This window comes from Spodoptera frugiperda, chromosome 11 (assembly GCF_023101765.2).
Source record: "Spodoptera frugiperda isolate SF20-4 chromosome 11, AGI-APGP_CSIRO_Sfru_2.0, whole genome shotgun sequence".
NCBI classification, from domain to species: Eukaryota; Metazoa; Arthropoda; class Insecta; order Lepidoptera; family Noctuidae; genus Spodoptera; species Spodoptera frugiperda.
The window spans coordinates 4,705,197-4,724,804 of record NC_064222.1 but is presented as its reverse complement, the minus strand read 5'-3'; the positions used below and the strand labels follow the sequence as shown (position 1 = coordinate 4,724,804).

The following is a 19,608-nucleotide window of genomic DNA, read 5'->3' as shown; positions in this document are numbered from 1 at the left end:
AAAATAAACGATAACAGACCTACATTTTGAGCCTCATAAACAATTTATTGTCCCAAACTTAATAATATATATATAGCTACATATAATATATATTTATAATAGAAGTCTAGTACATAGTGCTAAGTAATTTTTGGTAGGTACTGATTTGAGTATTCGCTTTTAACTTTTGTGCGAAAAATTTAATATGGCTGCCTGAAATTACGTTGTTTTCTTTTGATTAATTTATTATATGATTGACAAAGTTGTAAACAATTCGTTCCTGACTACCGCACTCAGAGACATTTAATGATTATTTAAACTATTCCTTAGTAACGATTTTGTATCTAAAACAATTGCAAAGGACTGGGTTAAGTAACCATTAAATGAAAATGGGTACGGCAGTTATTCTGAGCATGCATTGACTATTTTTTTTTGTGATGCGTACGTCTTATGATGCATAATAACCTTCTGTACATGTACACTTATGTCTTATTATCCTGTGTATCATAGCGCAATAAACTGCTTTTCTTTCATTCCCTATTTTTAACCGACTTCAAAAAAAGGAGATTCTCAATTTGACCTGTATGTAATGTATGTATGCTTCTCTCCCTTTGTTACACTTAGGAATAGACTTTAGTATATTCACCGACTCAAATAGAAAAAAACAGAGGTTGAAGTCGGTTTTTTAAGTGTAGTTTATAATTTATTTATTATCATAAACATTTGACACCTGTGGTTACTGATCAACTTCTATTGCATCTATTTAAGCATTTTATTTAATTGCTTGCATTAATAAATCAATATTTCATATTATAAATGCATCGATTCGTGCTGTACAGTATACATTGTCGCCTTATTGCAAAAAATGATTAACTGCAAAAAATCACTCAATACTTTTTTAACTAGTGTGTGTAGTGGATTTATTTTGACACATTCTACAAAATGCAAAAGCTCACTATTTCTATCTGGTATATTTTTTGATTATTTGCTGTTAATAATTTCGACGCGAATTGATTGCAATAATCCGACGACATTAAACTTAAAAGCAAGTGAAATGCGATTGTATCTACTTCAAATGTCAAATGTTTAATATTATAATATTGTTTTAAATTAAGCTCAATAGAAATTAAATCGTTTTAAAGTTGCACTTTTCTTTTTATTTCATATTTATGCCCGGCATAGCAATACTAATAATTTAGACTAATTATTATGTTAACGGCTTACTCACATAACTGTTTGCGTCGTGTGTCGCGGAATGCTGCTAATGAATATGAGCCTCTACAGGCTTGAAACTAGTCGAGTTCCTCGTCAAACAGTTTCGTGAGTAAGCCAATAACATAATAATTAATTTAGTATGTCTCACGAAAGATATAATAAAATATTTTAGACGTTTAGATCCACTGGTCGTATACCTATCCTCATTCTTAGAGCTTTACACATTATAAGTCACTTCCAACAAGTCTCTCTATTCGCATACACATGCATTGGGACGTCCAATTACTTTGTTCCTATTGTCCTACTCTAATTACCTCAATTCGTTTCACATTGAATGGTTACAGAGATCAAATATCGTCAATACATGAGAGAACCCAGCTTGTATTGTTTTGCGCAACAAGTTTAACAGTTTGCGCAAGTACTATTATACATTTTTGTATTTTAACATAGTTTTTCTCTCGAAATCAATTCGGAGTATTATTTATTCTGACTAGTGAAACTAACTGGATTTTCTCATACAAAGACCACATAAAATTAGATTTTAGATGTTGACAAAACATACGATATATAGTGAGGGAAAACGAGTGGACAATTTAATAAAACTGTCCTAAGAACGAACTAAATGAGTAAGTATAGCTACAATATAAAATTGGTAAATACTTAGGAAGACTAGTTCAGTCGGGGTACAGTAAATTGGCCTCCCTGCCGCAGCGTTCCTGGAAACAACACATAGCCTATGATGATAATTTTGTTATAATAGCTAATGTTCAAGTAACAAAAGCTTAAATAAGTAATAATTGATTATGTACAACTTATTATAACTTAAGACTAAAATATATAGGCCTATGATGATATATGACCAAATATATCATCATAGGCCTAGAGAGCGCTCCTAGACAAGCACCTCATTAGCGCCCCTATTTTTTTTATCGCCACTATCTCTTCATAACTTCGGCACACCTCTATAACCTGACGCCCTATGTATTTGCCGAGTTGAATTTAGTTATAATAGCTTTTGCCCGCGACTTCGTTCGCGTGGAATAGTGAGTTCCGGCAAATTTTTGGTTTTAACCACATAGTTCCCATAGCTATAGGCTGATGATGATGATGATGATGATGAGTTCCCGATCTCGCGGGATCTTTTCAAAATTGAGATGTGGAAGATATTCCAGGGAACTCTTCAAAAATCAACATAATGAGCTCTGCGTTTGATTTTAATAGATGTATAATCACTTAGGGCATTGAAAAAATAGTTTAAAAACGGACTTTAACTAAAGAAATATTATAATCTTTCCGAACTTAAGATGAAAACTAACTTAAAACTAAAGAAAGCTACGAATTACGAATTTATAACAATTAAAAAAGAAATTATATTAGAACCTATCCTTTATGCTATAATAACCAAGCTTAAACTAAATAATTTAAAAGAAACGACTTATTTATTTATTTATTTATTTTATAGGTACTTTATTGCACACATACATAAAACACATTTACATTGAAATTAATAGTAATTATAGTACAATGGGCGGTCTTATCACACACGGCGATTTCTTCCAGACAACCTTTGGATGGAATTTATTATATGATCTGGGAATGGGTAGTGCGTGCACAATAATTCAAAAGGGAAAAGAAAAGAAAAAGGTGTGTGTGTGTGTGTGTGTGTGTGTGTGTGTGTGTGTGTGTGTGTGTGTGTCCTCGAATTGCAAGGATACAAAAAACTACAATGACAGGTAGTGTTCCCTCACAAGCCTTTTAAACTGACATGGAGTTTTAGCACGTCGCGCTTCCACTGGTAATGCATTCCACAACCGAGCCGCTTGTATTGTGAAGGACTTGTCGTAGAAGCAAGTGGCTTAAATCTAATCTAATTAATTTATAAATTAGACTTACAATTTTATTAAAAAAACTAACTACAGTAACTACTAATAATCGATATCAAACTAAACCTACGTTAAAAAGTTTAACCAGAAAACCAGGAAAACCCAACAAATAAACTTATTAATTGACAAATACAACGAAACCAATTTAGAATATACGAAACAGCAGGACCACTACAGACAAATAATCATACGACTGATAATACACATTTTCTACAATAGTACCGCTCGGCCGATACCCAACCACATAATTGTAACAAAACCATAGCGCAATCTATTTCGATCCCAACGCCATCTATCGAGGATAAAGACAACTTGGATTATTTATTTATACTCCGTTCGGGCATTTTCTTTGTACTAAAAGTTTAATTATATTGATATAATTTTTTTCATACCTTTTTACTATTTGTTAATTTTTTTTCGATGTATTAAAACAATAACATGAACCGAAGTCGTGTAACGATCGACATAGAATTATCTATACTCCGTTAGAGCGTTTTCTTTGTACTAAAAGTTGTATTATATTATATTTTTCATTGCTTTTTACTATTTGGTAAAAACAAATGACAATGCCAGAATATCTATAGAGCTTTGCCCCACCAAAAAATATATTGTACAGGCATACCAAATGTAGCATTCTATTGCTGCTCTATTAGTGATAACTAAATACAGGATTAAAAGCCTTTAGAGCTTGCGGTTTCTATATAAATCTAAGAACAAAATATTACATTTAGGTTAGGTACCAGTATAGGTCAATTGCAGTTATAATGGTAGAAACAATTAAATTAAGTGTTTTATATTATTACAATGATATCATAGGTTGTTTAGCTATGAAAGGAAGGAATGTCATCACCAATATCACCTTTAGTAATCCTACTTTTCATTCATAGTCATAACGAAACAACAATGTAAACAGAACAGACAGAGCGAATGTCAAATAATGACTTTTTGGACATAACTGACACAAGCACGCCAATGACGTTTCGTTACATCTGATCACTTACGTTCAAATACGAAATAATAATTAGAATAAGCATTCATTATAATATTATAATATATATTATAAAAATAAATAAATTAACTAACAGTATGTATTTATACCAAATTTATATTAAAATCCGTACACATTACATTAATAAATCTTTTTTTTATTGAATGACTCGTTTTGTTCCTTGTGCAAGCGTACTAAGAAACGCAGATAGTCGCGATAAATACAGGAAATAGGCCTTGGATTTTTTAGATTCTTTTTATTTCCTAATTTTTATCCGCAACCTTATTAGAATAATAATTAAGTAACCAGGGGTCTTATTTTCATTACATAATATTGATTAATTTACATTTCTTGTACATTGATGAAATTAAGTGGGGCAGGATCTGGCATTGTCATTTCCAATGAATTAAAACAATAACATCGACACCAGCAATTTATACTACGCTAACTCAAAAAAGCGTACTTTACAGTAGAGGCGTTTAAAGGGAAAAACGTGATAACTTTTACATTAATTAAGATATTTTTTTGAAATTTGGTTTGCTTAATATTTAATTTATTCATTGTAATATCTCATATTTATATTTCCTTAATTATTTCTATTTTTTGATTTAGCGCAAGTTAGCCGTATATAAACGTAATTCATCAAAAAAATGTTACATTTTATACACGTCTAACTTATGTTAGCGTAGTGTAGTACGGGAGGTCGTAGTGCATGATCAATCTTCTGATGCATATTTCAATATTTTTATAAAGAACATGTACTTACTTACAAAAAGAATAGTCCACGTACCATTAATAAACTAATTAATACGTTAACACAGAAGTATTTACTATGTAAAAGTCGCTAAGTCGTTCTTTTACAAACGAACAAGTATACACACGAACGCACTAAACTACGCTAACTATGAGTTAGTGCAGTGTTGCATGGACTTTGACCAAAGTGATCCCTGCGCACTCTCCGCTAATAATAGTTGGCGTAATATAAGTCGAGTGATTTCAAAAAGTACCTTTACTTAGCGTTTTATAAGATTTGTAACTTTCTTATTTTTGCATATTTCTTCTCAATTTTTTTATGACGTATGTAAACACACATTTTAAGCAACTTGGCATAAAAAAACGTTTTTTCCAAATTTCGAGTTAGCGTAGTATAAATTGCTGGTGTCGACATGAACTGAACAATTGTAATTACACCATTGCGCGATCAACGCCATCTATCTACGGAGTATAGGAACAGCCCGACATTGTTCAATTCCGTACTATAAGTACGAAATTGAACAATAGATGGCGCTGTACGTCCGGAATAAATTTATTTTTTATTTTATTTTATTTTATTTTTATTTTATTTTTATTTTTATTTTTATTTTTATTTTTATTTTTATTTTTATTTTTATTTTTATTTTTATTTTATTTTTATTTTATTTTTATTTTATTTTTATTTTATTTTATTTTTATTTTATTTTTATTTTATTTTTATTTTTATTTTATTTTTATTTTATTTTTATTTTTTTTTATTTTATTTTTATTTTATTTTTATTTTATTTTTATTTTATTTTATTTTTATTTTATTTTTATTTTATTTTTTGATTTTTGAAATAAAAATATATCTATGTCCTTTCTAAGGTTCTAAACTATATCTGTACCAAATTTCAACCAAATCCGTCAAATAGTTGCGGAGATTAATGGTATAAGCATAGAATGTTCGACGTGATTCTTTAATTTGACATAACTTTTTTATTTATGAACCGATTGACATGAAACAAACACTAAATGTAAATTTAAGCATCCCACAATATATTCGTGAAAACCGCATCCAACTCGGATCAGCCGTTTCTGAGATTAGCGCGCACAGACGAACAGACAAACAGACAAACAGACAAACAGACAAACAGACAAACAGACAAACAGACAAAAAAAAAGTTAATTACATTTTTGGGTTCGACATCGACATAACAATAACCCCTGCTATTTTTTTTATTTTTATTTTCAATGTACAGACAGCACTTTTCTACGATTTTATTATATGTATAGATACGGCTCTGATATCGTCCCAACCCGCAGTATGACAATGATGCAAATATATATATATATATACATATTTTTAAAGTTTCTTGTGGCCAGATTTAACTGATCGTGGTTGGAGGGGAGAGGATCTTCCTTATAGTGTTGGTAGGAGATGGATTCAATGTATTTATTTATTTATAGCATTGTTGGTTTAAGTGTTTGAACCATACAGAGTCTAGGATACTGAAGGATTTTAATTAACCAGGAGTGAAGTATTCTTTGAGGAGTACTTACTACTTATATTAAACAATATGGTAGAAGCTAATATTAAAACTGCAGTTTATGCATACTTAAACCGCAGTTAATATGCTTAAGTAAGTTACCTGATGTTCGCTGATGAGGTAGACCGGCAGGGACTCGTAGCAGAATTCGCAGGGGATGACGGGTTCTTCGTAGGGCTCCTGTGAAGGCTCCAGAGCCACCGCCCCCACTGGGGAAGGGCTGCGAGGCCGCAACTGTGCCAGGTCAGGTCGGCAGCCAGTCTGAAAAAGTACATGTAAAGCTTTTTATTTACGTTTGTTATTTTTTTTCTGTATGTATTAGGTATAAAGATATAAAAGTAAAAAAGATTTTCCATTCTATTCTATTTTACATGACTTATAATTTATTTTTCACTTATATAGGTACTTACTTACTACTGAATTGACCAGCTATACCTATTTATTTGATACTTATTTATGCCTTAACTAATCAACCAATCTTCCAGAAATTTTGCACACATACATTGTATAGTTGAGAGTAGGGAGAATTACATAGGTAACGAGTAAAAGTAAGTTTATAATATACTAGCTACTTCCGCGCGGTTTTACACGCTCTGTGCCTATAGCCTTACTCGATAAATGCAACATCCAACATAAAAATAATTATACAAATCAGACCAGTAGTTCCGGAGATTAGCGCGTTCAAACAAACTCTGCAGCTTTATAATATTAGTATAGATGTAGTGGAGAGTGTTACCTGGTGCTGCACCAGGTTGTGCGCGGGTATGAGACAGGCGCAGAACTCGCACGGCAGGCGCACGTCGTCGCCCGCGGGGGACGCGCGCCCGTTGCTGGGAACCCAGACAAACACATAATGTAACGAACAACGAACTATGTAAGAAATTTAAAGGTTTTAAAATATAATGGTCTTACCACACCAATCGATCAATGTCGACCGATGTCGATCGATGGCATCGATGGACTATCGATCGATAGGTGTGGTACCTAATACCCTTTGTTTGACCATGCAGTTTTTGTCGATAAAAACATTTTTTGATAATTTATTGTGAATGTCAATTAATAACACTAAAAGCAAGGTATATTTACATACAGTCATATTGATTTAACGAAAAGTTACTGTTAATTTTCGTATTAATTAATTAGTTTTATTATTTAATTATTCATTATTAATTTTATAGACTCACCCATTGTTATTGTTGTTGTTGTTCGCGTTGACGCTGATATTCGGGTTCGAATGGTACGGAGCGGTCACCTGGAACACGTACACACATCATAAGGAACTTATACTCTTACAAAACATGATTATATATTGGTGTTATCCACAGGTGACTCGTTTGCTCGTTTGCCTCCTATACCATAAAAATCTTTATATATAATTCTACTGTAAGTGTGTATGTCACTGAACTTCTTTTAAACGAGTGGACCGATTTTGATGAACTTTTTTGTGTGTGTTCAAGGGGATCTGAGAATGGTTTAGATTCACAATTTTGCCCGCTGGACAATGTTTTTTTCATTAGTTTTTTATTTATTAGTAGTTGTTGATTTTGGAATGTTTTACATTGGATCCGACAGACGGCGCTACCATCGCAGTGTCAAATATTAATGACGTTAGATATTGTCATAACATTTGAATAACAATTTTCATCAAAAAGGTCTAGAATGTTTTAGCTTATTAAAAAAAGTTTAAAATTTTCAAATTAAAGACGTGTAGACAGGACAACGTCTGTCGGGTCCGCTAGTATATATGTATATATATATTAGCAAACCCGGCGAACTCCGTTTCGCCACCAATCATTTTCTGTTTTCCTGCTTTCGCTTTCGTTTCTCTTGAATTTTTCCTATAAACTCCACGGAGCCCAAGACCAACGAATACAAAACCATGGAAATCGGTACGTGCGTTCTGGAGTTATAGCGTCAGGAAAGAAAACCCGACTTATTTTTATCGATAAATATATGAAGGCAACACAAACCTCATTCAATCCCCTGCGCAGCTCCCTCAAAGACGACTTGATCTCACTGAACCGATCCCCGTTCTTCCTGCCGTCTCCCGCGGCGCTGTTCCGTCGCGTCTCCTCATCCTTCCTCAGCTGCATCTCACTGAACCTCTCCATAAACTCCTGAGGAGTCATAGGAGTCAGGTTCCTGAAGTCGTTCCGCCGCCTCGGTTCCTCGCTCGCCCCTGAGCTTGCGCCGTCGTTTTCTGAATTCCTCACAACTCGACCCTGACGGTTCCTTTCCAGATGTTCCTCTGGGTTTTGGAGCATGTCCATCTTGCGTAATCTGTCCAGTTTTGCTGCCGGGCTTAAGACGGGAGGAAGACCTGTGAAGGGTAAACATTGTAAACACAAAGTTTTCTGTACCCTTATAATGCTAAACGAAACGTTCCTTTACGTTGAACGAAAACGAAACGTGAGCGCGTTCGGCGCTCCGATTGGCCGGCTCGAATAAACCAACCAATCAAAGTGCCGAACGCGCTCTCGTTTCGATAACTTTAAACGTAAAGCAAACTCGTACTAAGGGTATGGTAAACAGTTACTTATTGATAGTATTCACTTCATAAATCAACAATCTGTGACGCCACTGCTGGACTACAGGCCAGAAGGACTAACTGAAACTCAAAATATTCAAAATATTTATGATGATGTTGACTACAGAAGAGAGTTTGTCATGATCACCAAAGTTGGTAGACGCAAGGTTTAGGTTTGTCGTAAAGCGGTTGGTCTGTTTCTGAAATACTTACCGACACTCAAGTTATAAGCAGTCTGGTCCTGGCGCTGCCTCTCCTCGTCCTGCTGGCGCTGCATGGCGCTGTAGTAGGGCAGGTCGCGGATGGCGGACGGCGGCAGCTCGGCCGCGCGCCGGCACGGGGGCTTCGGCGCCGGCCGCTTCTTCACCGCGCCGCGAGACACGCCCCTGCAGGGATGATAATACTAATGCCAACATGTTTATGTAGGTACACCTACTTTTTACCTTTTTGTATTATTGTCGGTAGTAATTAAGCTTACGGCTCGCTATAGTAAGCGCAGCCTAAGTAAACTCCGGAGATATTACAATTGTGTTGCAGGCCATGTAGGAAACTGTTTAATCCGGTTTTGATTGTGAAGTAGTCCTCAAAAATTTTAGTACAATCAACCAATCGATCAAGCATTCGGTACTATTAGAATGCATACAAATGTTTCATGCACATGTACACAGAACATTTTTAAATCTAAAATCAATAAAGTTCTTAGCTGGATTTTGTAATCGCATCTTGGCCAGTCAACTAATTTTTTATTCATACCAAAGACGCATTATTGAAATGACAACTAATATTTCAAAGCACTTTATCTATCTTGACGACTGTGATCATAGGTATAGGCACAAAGATATAAGTAGATAGCCTAATTAATATTCAGGTATAATAAAATCATTTATGTTTTTCCCCAGACCACAAGGCATATAATAAGTTTAATATTTTTCTACATTTATTCATACAGCAAGTTACTATAATGCTGGGGCCACACTATCGCGAAATTTTGCGTTGTCACAACACATCTGGACAATCCTATCTGACTGGGTGAAACTTCTTAGTCGTGTAGTATCTGGACCTCTGCCATTCCCTTAGGGGATGCTACAACTAGTATAATACTAAAGCTATCTTCAAATTAGTAAACACAACTGTACTCACAAATCTTTATCAACTTTATTCGTTTCTTCAACATTTGTGTTAATCTGTGGTTTGTCATTGGTCCGCTTGGCAGCTACCTTGGCGCCGTTGGTCGGGGAGGTGTTTCCTCTCCAATTGCTGGAGGTACTCGCAGTCGGCGATGGTGACGGACCTGGTCTTGCACCATTAGTGCTGAATTGTCTAGGAAGTAAAAGAAAACTGATTAACCTTTTTGGAGTTAATAGAGAGGTACAGGAACAGATGAGGAAGAGAATTTATTAGACACCGCCCTATTGTTCCATGGGTATCATAAGAGCTGAACTGACAGGACTGCACAATTGACTGAAATGAGGCACTCTCTGATAAATCTGAAACTTTTTCAATCCGCTTGATAAGCGTCAAGATTATGGCGAACTGTCTTATAGAAAAGGACCATCCATACTAATCCATAGCCCAGCATTGAACTGACACGAGAGGGGGATTAAGGGGGAAAGGATGTTGACGATGACGATGATAATGATGATTATGATTTTGACTTTGGGCATCTAGATTGCTTCGGCACGAATGGGCCAGGTCGACCGGAGTGATACCACGGCCTCAAAGAAAACCGACGTGAAACAACGCTTGCGTTGTGTGAGTGAGGTTACCGGAGGCCCAATTACCCCCTTCCCAATTCCCGACTACAACCCTTAAATTCCTATCCCCAAAAGGCCGGCAACGCACTTGTAACGCCCTGGTATTTCGGGCGTCCATAAGCGGCGGCGATTGCTTACCATCAGGTGATCAGTCTGCTCGTTTACCGGCTTATAACATAAAAAAATCTAGCGACATTAGATTACATTAGAAACATACCTGGTCTCAGTTCGAGTCAGGTTAATGTTCTTCAACCCGTTGGGTCTGTAGCTGTCGGTGAACGGACGAGCGCAGCCGTTGCTGGTGGACGGCGTGGCGGTGGCAATGTTGGCCCGCACCAGCTTCGGGACGGCCGGCCGCGCGGGGCTCTTTGGTAGCTCTTTCTTTGGTGATACTGGAGACGGATCTGTGTGGCAGTGAAATACTTGTTCGTATGATTTGGTCTTCAATGAGAGGTTATACAAAATTCAAGTATAATCATTATCATTACATAGTATTAAAGAAAGTCGTTTTCTCTATCCCTATGTTCGTATTATGAACGGATTTTGAGGTGTTTTTTTTTAAATAGATAAGCGTGATTCAAGAGGAAGGTTTTTTTTTTTTTTTTTAGCGCAGTATATTCACGTAAGTAAACCGTCAATTTTAGTTGACTGACAGAATTTTAATCATACATACAAATCCAGATGATACCATTTGATCCGGAACTGTGGACTACCTAGCGGGTTTACCGGGGCTCCGGCTCGAAAAGCAGGAGTAGGAACGGGGTGGATTTTAGTCACTAAGAGTCTGACACTCCCTCTCGCCTCGCCCAAGGCGGAAGAAATCATTGGATGATTTTCCCCCGTCAAAAAAAAGCTTACCATCGTCCAGTCGGATGAATCCGTGGTTGGAGTCTAAATGCAGCTGGCGGTACTTGATCATGACCCACTCCTTGCAGTCGGGGCACTGCTCCGTGCGCACTCCGCAGTAGCTCTCGTGCGCCGGCAGGTCGCGGCGGGGCAGCTCTAGCTCACAGAACCTATGAGAAACGGTAAAAGAGTATCAATTCAGTTCACGAATAGAATAAGCGGAATGATACGGCATTTTATATCCGACGGGTTGTTGTTTTGCTATCTCGCCTGGTGGTAAGCGATGATGCTGCGTACGTTGGAGCATAGACTAATATAATTATATAGTATGAGAGTACGTCTGCCGATAAGCAACCTATTCACTCAGGTAAAGAATTCCACTAACAATATACATTTGTACGGGTAGCGTCCAAATGTATATTCTAAGGAGTGGAACTACCCTGCTACGTTACGCGGGTGTTGTAACAGCTAACCAGCTGTCATATAAACTTGAACATTTTGTAAATTGCCATCTCCATCCCGCCTGCCAAGCGTAGGGATGGTTTGCCGTTTGTTTATGTTGTTACCTGCATGTTTTGATGGTATGCGCGCAGGAGTCGCGGATGTGATCCTCCAGGTCGGTGCCGCAGACACTCTCGCCGCATTTCTTACACGGTTCTGTTGGCAAACAGACAAATCAATCATTTTTAAAGGAAAATTTACTAGGCCCCCTGATTTACTGCTCAAGTTAACCAACCAATCAGAAGACTAAACGCGGTAACGTTTCAATCTCTACATGCACTAGGCACTCTGCAGGGTGGCACGCAACCAAGAAAAATATATTACTAACTTATATTTTAATCTAATATTGGCGATATTATATACCTAATCAACAAAGACTCGACTAAAAGCGTGGGGGAGCCATGTTTCGGCACGAATGGACCAGAATGATACCACGGCCTCACAGAAAACCGACGTGAAACAACGCTTGTGTTGTGTTTCATTGTGAGTGAGGTTATCGGAAGCACCATTACCCCTCTTCCCAATCTTCTCAATCTCTGATTCCCCAACAACCCTTAAATTCTTAACCACCAAAAGGTCGGCAAATAGTAACGCCTCTGGTGTTTCGGGTGTCCACGGCGATTGCTTAACATCAAGTGTTCCGTCTGCTCGTTTACCGGCTATACCATAAAAAAGCTCAAAGTTGAGGCAACAATATTTGACGTCATAGCGAAGTTATTTTAAAGTGAAGTCTTCTAAGCTTTACCGTTTCTTATTACACTATAAATAACCTCTCTTTGTCTGGAGTTAAGAAACTTGATGAAGGTAGTGTAGGCGTTTTCTCGTCACCACAGTCGCTGTTATGGTGAATAAATATGCGAACGAGTTTTGATTAACCTATATGGCAAATTTTTAACTAATTGGGTGAACATATTATATTGATCGTTTAGGCTTCCAAGTAAACATTTTAACCAGCAATTTTTGTGTAAAAAGAATCATGAAGCAATGTAATAGGTACATAAATCTTCACTCATGATTTGTATTGTGGACCTAATTGAAAAAGAGTAACCTATAGAGTTTCTTACGCATTCTTCTCCATAGGAATCTACACTTTGGAACGAGCAAATAACTTCACTAGAGGACTGACCGATAGACAGACATTTTTTTTTATATTGTACCTAATATTTGCTTTGACGTTCATAAGTGCCTTCTTGGTCTAATTGAAATAAATAATTTTTGCTTTGACTTCAATGTGAACGGAGAAAACCTCTACTAGTTTCAAGTCATATCGGGACTCATATAGACCTTTACTTACGTAGTTTATGCATCTTATCATGGTGTTCCTTGAGTTCGGCATAGAGCACAGCCTCCTTGCAGACGGGACATACTCGGATGTTGCGCGCGCAGTGCACGCTGTGGATCGTGAAGTTTACCGTCGGGATCTCCCGCTTACTGAAACAGTTTACCTATAGAGTTTTTTACCTATATTCTTCTCCATAGGAATCTACACTTTGGAACGAGCAAATAGCTTCACTGAGAAAAGAAATGACCGATAGACAGACAATTTTTTTTAATATAAACCTAGTGACCTAATATTTGCTTTGACGTTCATAAGTGCCTTTCTTTTTGGTCTACCAAGTTTGAAATAAATAATTTTCACATCGATCCGTATCGTAAGTGCAGTTTCACAGCGTTCGACAGACGTGATGACACTAAAGCCACTAAAGCGTGATCTACTGCCAGCTAAAATAATTAAGTTAACTGGCATAGTGGAGTTGAGTGAGCCCAGAGGCGGTTAAATCTAGAAAGCGCTCTAGGCAACCACCTCAAAGGCATCCCTCATTTTTTTGGTCCACCCGCGCCGCTACCCTGTGTAAACCACCACTATCCTCTGAGTACAATGTGCATAGGGGTGGGACTTCTAACCCGTTAAGGCTGAGTACTACATCTAATTTTACTCGACAAAAAAAATGTATGCGGGGTTGAACCCCTAATTGAAAATATTGAAAATAGTGATTTTTTCGGTAAAGTTTACCGTCGGGATCTCCCAAAACATTACAAACATATGAAAAAAGTAATGAATTTTACCAAGGTTATTAGCTATTCGTATTTAATTTTACCTACAACTTCTACTAGATACTGTACAAATATTTACAACGCAATTAACAACACTTCAGAACGATCTACAAAATGTCAAGTAAGAGTGAGAAATATTAAAATAGCCATAATTATTTCGGTAATTAATAAAAAGGGCACTTGTATAAGACTATAATTTGATGATAAACCTAGTGACCCCCGACTTTTGTCGATAAAATTAGATGTAGTACTCAGCCTTAACGGGTTAGAAGTCTCACCCCTATCACATTGTATAACCTAGCGCTTTGGGCACTTGTCCAGTTAACCGACGGATAATACGACTCTGGTTAAGTTGGTTTAGCTTGCATGGATGAACCAGTTTGTCATACATGGCAGCTTAGCTGGCAGTGGACGGATGGCTTAAATCTCCCAGGTGGGACGTTTAGGACTTCGCAAAATATATTAATTTGCTCTCATCTGAGCGCTTATCTACTCTTGAAACCAATCTTAATGTCAATGCAATTTCAATCTCCATAATTATTCAAAGTCAAAACTATACAACCCCAATCGTAGCTCTTAATATAGTTACCATACAGAATCTATACTAATATTATAAAGCTGAAGAGTTTGTTTGATTGGTTGTTTGTTTGTTGGTTTGTCTGAACACGCTAATCTCAGGAACTACTGATCCGATTTGAATAATTCTTTTTGTGGTGTTCGATAGCGCATTTATCAAGGAAGGTTAAAGGCTATAAATCATCACGTCACGATCAATAGGAACCGAGCACAGAGGGTGAAACCGCGCGGAATTAGCTAGTACGGAATATAAAGCCGAATTCAATACAAATTAGTTCATTAAATATCCACGCAATACGGATGCAACGGGCGGTGGTGTTGCAACTCAAGAGTACGAAAGGAGATGGCTAAATGACTGACCCAGGCATAATAACAAGAATACGAATTTCACGCTAACCCGTATCTTTTAAATATTCACTTATGAATTATTTTGTGTTTAACTAATTCTTATAACTTGGTGAACAAAAATTAACAAAAAATAAGTTTCATAATTGATTTTTTTCTGTTGTGGTTTGACATGACAACACGGAAGTAGGTACTGCAAGCTATTATTAGGACATTAGTTTCCCCGAAAATCAAATCGAAATAATTAAACGAACATCAATTTTTAATAACATAATATAATGACTTTTTTCTGAAACCAAATAATTGTAAATGTTTTGATCGACACAAAATATATATTTGTATAAGATTGCACAATCTTACTATATACATATTTTGTGTCTGTCCTTGGTTACTTTGTGTTCATTATCTAGTATAAGCAGAATTGTTTACCTATCTACCTCATATATAAATAACTTTCGGCTCAGGTACATCAAAACGCCTTGGTAAAAGTTCACAGCAATGTGACAGTTTGAAGTTTTTGTAACGTTGTTTGACGTAGGAGCGCTACTTTATTTTCAGGATTGCGCAGATATGCCAAGTTTCTGGACCTTCTTAATTACAAAATATCAATTTTTAATTATGCGGCTTTATTTATTGCTAGGTACCATATGTATTTATACAATATTTATTTGTACGGGTTACGACGTCCATACTTTGGTTTAGCCATGTCCTTTCACAATATCAATGTCGATCGATCGGAATTCGATTCAAGAGTAAGCCCCTTGAATTACGCGTAGGGACGTGTACTTATGAAATGATGAATATAACGTAGAGAGCTGAGACGGACCGGATCAAAACAAATAAAGAAATGAAGTAGTTAAGTAGGGTATGCGTTTAAATATATGAAAATAGATAATACTTTTAGATATGACCAGAAAAATAAACCGCTAAGGTAAAAAGGGGTAAATAGATACCGGAACGGGGTGAATAAATGTTGGGAAAATGTGCTAACATCTATTCATCCCATTCCTGTACTTATTCACCCCTTGATTTCTATTCATTTGACAATTTTATGCTAGCTAGGTACCTGCTGTTACTATTTTTTGTAAATTGTCTCAGTACTGCAATGCACATATGCATTACACAAATGCAATAATAATTCACAATTTAAGACATTTTTATTTTGATAACAATTTTAAACAGCATAGTTACAAACCAAATATTACAACGAAAATAAGCTCTTAAGCAGCTTATAATAAGACGAAAATAATGAGCAATTTTATAATTGTATTCTATTAAAACGGGAAGGAATTTTCCTCGTAGCAACGAAAGGAAAATTACGAGTTACTATGGAATACACGTGCCTGTACAACCAGCGGGTCAAATTAAAATAATTCCAACACATTTTCAACGTTATTCATTAACGATAAAGTCGAGATTGTATTAAAGAGAGAGTATAGTATGATGTGCTGCCTATCAGTACACATTTAACTATATTTACAATATCTAATTTCCTTGATGGTTGTCTAGGAAACAGCCCTCGGCGTACTCTAGAAAAATCGGAGTAATATCTGTATCGGAATAAAAAATATTGATCTTTATGATAAGGTCAAACCTTTGCAGGTTGCGTAAATAGGTCACCAGCCCTAGATAAGTTTAATGGTACCTAGTACCTAGGTATGTCTCCAGAGCTGCGGATAAATTAAAGGGTTACCAGAGGTCGAAGCAGGAGTAGGAACGGGGTGGTTTTTAGTCAGTAAGAGACTGACGCCCAAATACTGAAATGCTACTCAATTTTAAGTTAACTTAAATATCGTGCTATCTCTGTCATTTTACTAAGAATTAATAGAGATAGAACTATTCTTGAGAGCGTCTTAAAATTGAGTGGCGTTTGGGAATTTGACCATGACACTCCTTCACCTAGAGCGGGAAAAATAATTTGAAGATTTTACCCGCAACAAAAAAGGGGGAATCCTGCAACTAAAGCGTGTGAAGTTTTAATACCTAATTTGCATTGCAATCTAATCATCGAAATTATAACACAAAATGAGACCTAGAAATCGTAAATCGCGATTTTATTCAGCCGCAGATAGCTATCAGAGTGCAATCAATATCAATAAAATACCTTTTCAAGATAAAATTGCAATGACGTTCTAATTATAATTAAGATTATATTATTAATGTATTAAGTATCAAGTGTGGGAGAGCCATGCTTCGACACAAATGGGCCGGCTCGACCGGAGTGATACCACGGCCTCACAGAAAACCGACGTGAAACAACGTTTGCGTTGTTTCGTTGTGTGACTGACGTTACCGGAGGCCCAATTATCCCCCTTCTCAATCCCCGATCCCCCAACAACCCTTAAATTCCTAACCCCCAAATGGCCGGCAATGCACTTGTAACGCCTCTGGTGTTTCGGGTGTCCATGGGCGGCGGCGATTGCTTACCATCAGGCGTGTCGTGTGTTCGTTTACCGGCTTATTCCATAAAAAATAAAACAATGTAAGTATCAGTCATTTAAATAACTGATGGAACTGACGTCGGCGTCTTTTTGATGTGTGTAAAGTCTGACCATGACGCTGCAAAAATCTGATTGGTATGCATGGCAGTACATCAACCTTTTACCAAACTTTGAATCTTTATTATCACTATACAAAGACGAAATTAAAATAAAATTACAAAATAAAATAGGTTGATACATATAGACGTCAATACGTCTAATTTGTCGCGAGTGTTAACTATGTCGTATTTACAAGTGGTAGATAAGTTTATTATGTAGCTAATTTATTATCTATATCTATATACTTATTAAATAAATATACTTAATAAATAAAGCTGAAGAGTTTGCCTGTTCTTTTGTTAGTTCGAAAGCGATAATCTCCGCTTTTGTGTTAGATAGTCCATTTATCGAGGCAGACTAAAGGCTTTTTTAAGGAGGGAAAATCATCCAATGACTTTGTTCCTACTCTTGCCCTTCGAGCCGGAGCTCCGGTAAACCCTCTAGGTAGTCCGCAGCTCCGAATCAGACATCAGCCCTACTGGCTACCCTGTTTGGAAGGCTATAGGCTAACGCTATGATCGATAGGAAATAATGAAACCGATTGGAAGTAGCTAGTTCTCCTATAAAATAAAATGTAAATTCGATGGCTGTATGTACAATAATGACGGAAAAAATACGTGTATGGATTTATTAGGTAAGATGAAATAACTACTTAGGTATTTCTAACGCAATTTAAAAGCGGAAATATGTACTTACCTAGCTACCTATATTAACAGTAGCTAGGTACCTAACTACGTAGGTATTTCTATTACAACTAGTATCTACCGATGTAGTATTTAAATGAGCCGTGTGCATTGTGAATCGTATATTTTTTTTACATGATGTATGCAAGTGTGTAGGTAGGTGTATATTTTTAATTCATAATGGGTAGCTAATTATTTGAATGAGTACCTACTACTATGTATTTACATATGCAAGGTAGAACTAAGTGCTAGCGCTAAGCAGTGGCAAAAAATAAAATGTTCAATAACAAACAGCCTTTACGAAATAAGGCTTTATATTAGGTACTTAGATACCTATGTACTACGGAGTTTTATAGCGTTCGGCCTTTGAAAACGATCGCAGAGCTCCGAGGCCCAGTCAGTTCCCGGAATTCATCCCCGCCGAGTGCATAAATTGATTTTGTAGCCCTGTAATATAGGTCGCCTAGGTCAAAATAGGTCACAAAAGAGCAACGACCCTTAACATTAAAAGTAAAACCAGTAAAATATACAACGGTACAATTAATCAGCTATAACTCTAAATTAAAATGTATACAACCTCCTTGGAGAAAACAAATAAACATCGAGCGTTAGGAAGTTTTTCATAACAATAATTTGGATGTAAGGTAAACAAGAAGCAACTCGGGACAGCTGCGATGTTCGCAATGCTCCAAATAATCTAAAAATAGCCGGCTAACGTGTGTACGCTAAAATAGAACTAATATTGACAACATAACACGCATTTACACAATAAAACTTACCAATTCTCACACAGTTTGGTCTCGCCTTCTGTATCAGGATTCATCTTTTATTTTATAACTATTTCGCTTTACATACGCACTGATTCAATTGCAATGTAACCTAATTCACAGTTTATACCGTATTAACTATTATATCGCACTTTCACGGCGGTAGCTGGATATCAACTGTTGAATGTTAGGTAATTTTTTATTTCACCTTATCTACTGATTTGAAATAAAAACATTTTTTGTGAACACTTAGCGGTGAATCCCATAACCACAGACTAATAAGATAATATTTAACGCAACCAACTTCACTCGCGTTTATGACAGGACTGACAGCAACAGATGATAAAATAAAATCTTTGCTAGTGATGGCCTCTCATATTTTTATTGCAATATCGATAAATTACCCATAAAGACTCTCCCACACGGACTAGATAATGATTTTATGTGAATTTGTAATTATGAAAGCGATTATCTTTAATTTCATGAAACATTCTATTTGAATCTGAAATTAATCCTAATAAAAGCTAGTTTGTTTTATTTGTAGGCGCTTATCACCGGAACTATAGGTTCGAATTGTATATTTTTGTGGTCCATTTATACAAAGTAGGCTATATGTAATCATCACACTACGATCACTGTGTGGGACCAATGAAAAAAATGTAATTAA

The 19,608-nt window shown here is 36.3% G+C and overlaps 1 protein-coding gene across 1 annotated transcript; it reads right to left on the bottom strand.

The window, feature by feature from the left end:
- Positions 1–897: 897 nt before the first annotated feature.
- LOC118274621 (putative uncharacterized protein DDB_G0277255) lies at positions 898–19,269 on the bottom strand. Its single transcript, XM_035592252.2, has 12 exons — positions 18,954–19,269; positions 13,270–13,406; positions 12,041–12,131; positions 11,487–11,644; positions 10,846–11,032; positions 10,015–10,194; positions 9,088–9,260; positions 8,318–8,667; positions 7,532–7,599; positions 7,084–7,177; positions 6,450–6,608; positions 898–1,910 (listed from the first exon to the last, which is right to left on the bottom strand). The coding sequence occupies exons 1-12, from the start codon at positions 18,995–18,997 to the stop codon at positions 1,869–1,871; spliced, it is 1,683 nt and encodes a 560-aa protein (XP_035448145.1). The 5' UTR covers positions 18,998–19,269; the 3' UTR covers positions 898–1,868.
- Positions 19,270–19,608: the final 339 nt, after the last annotated feature.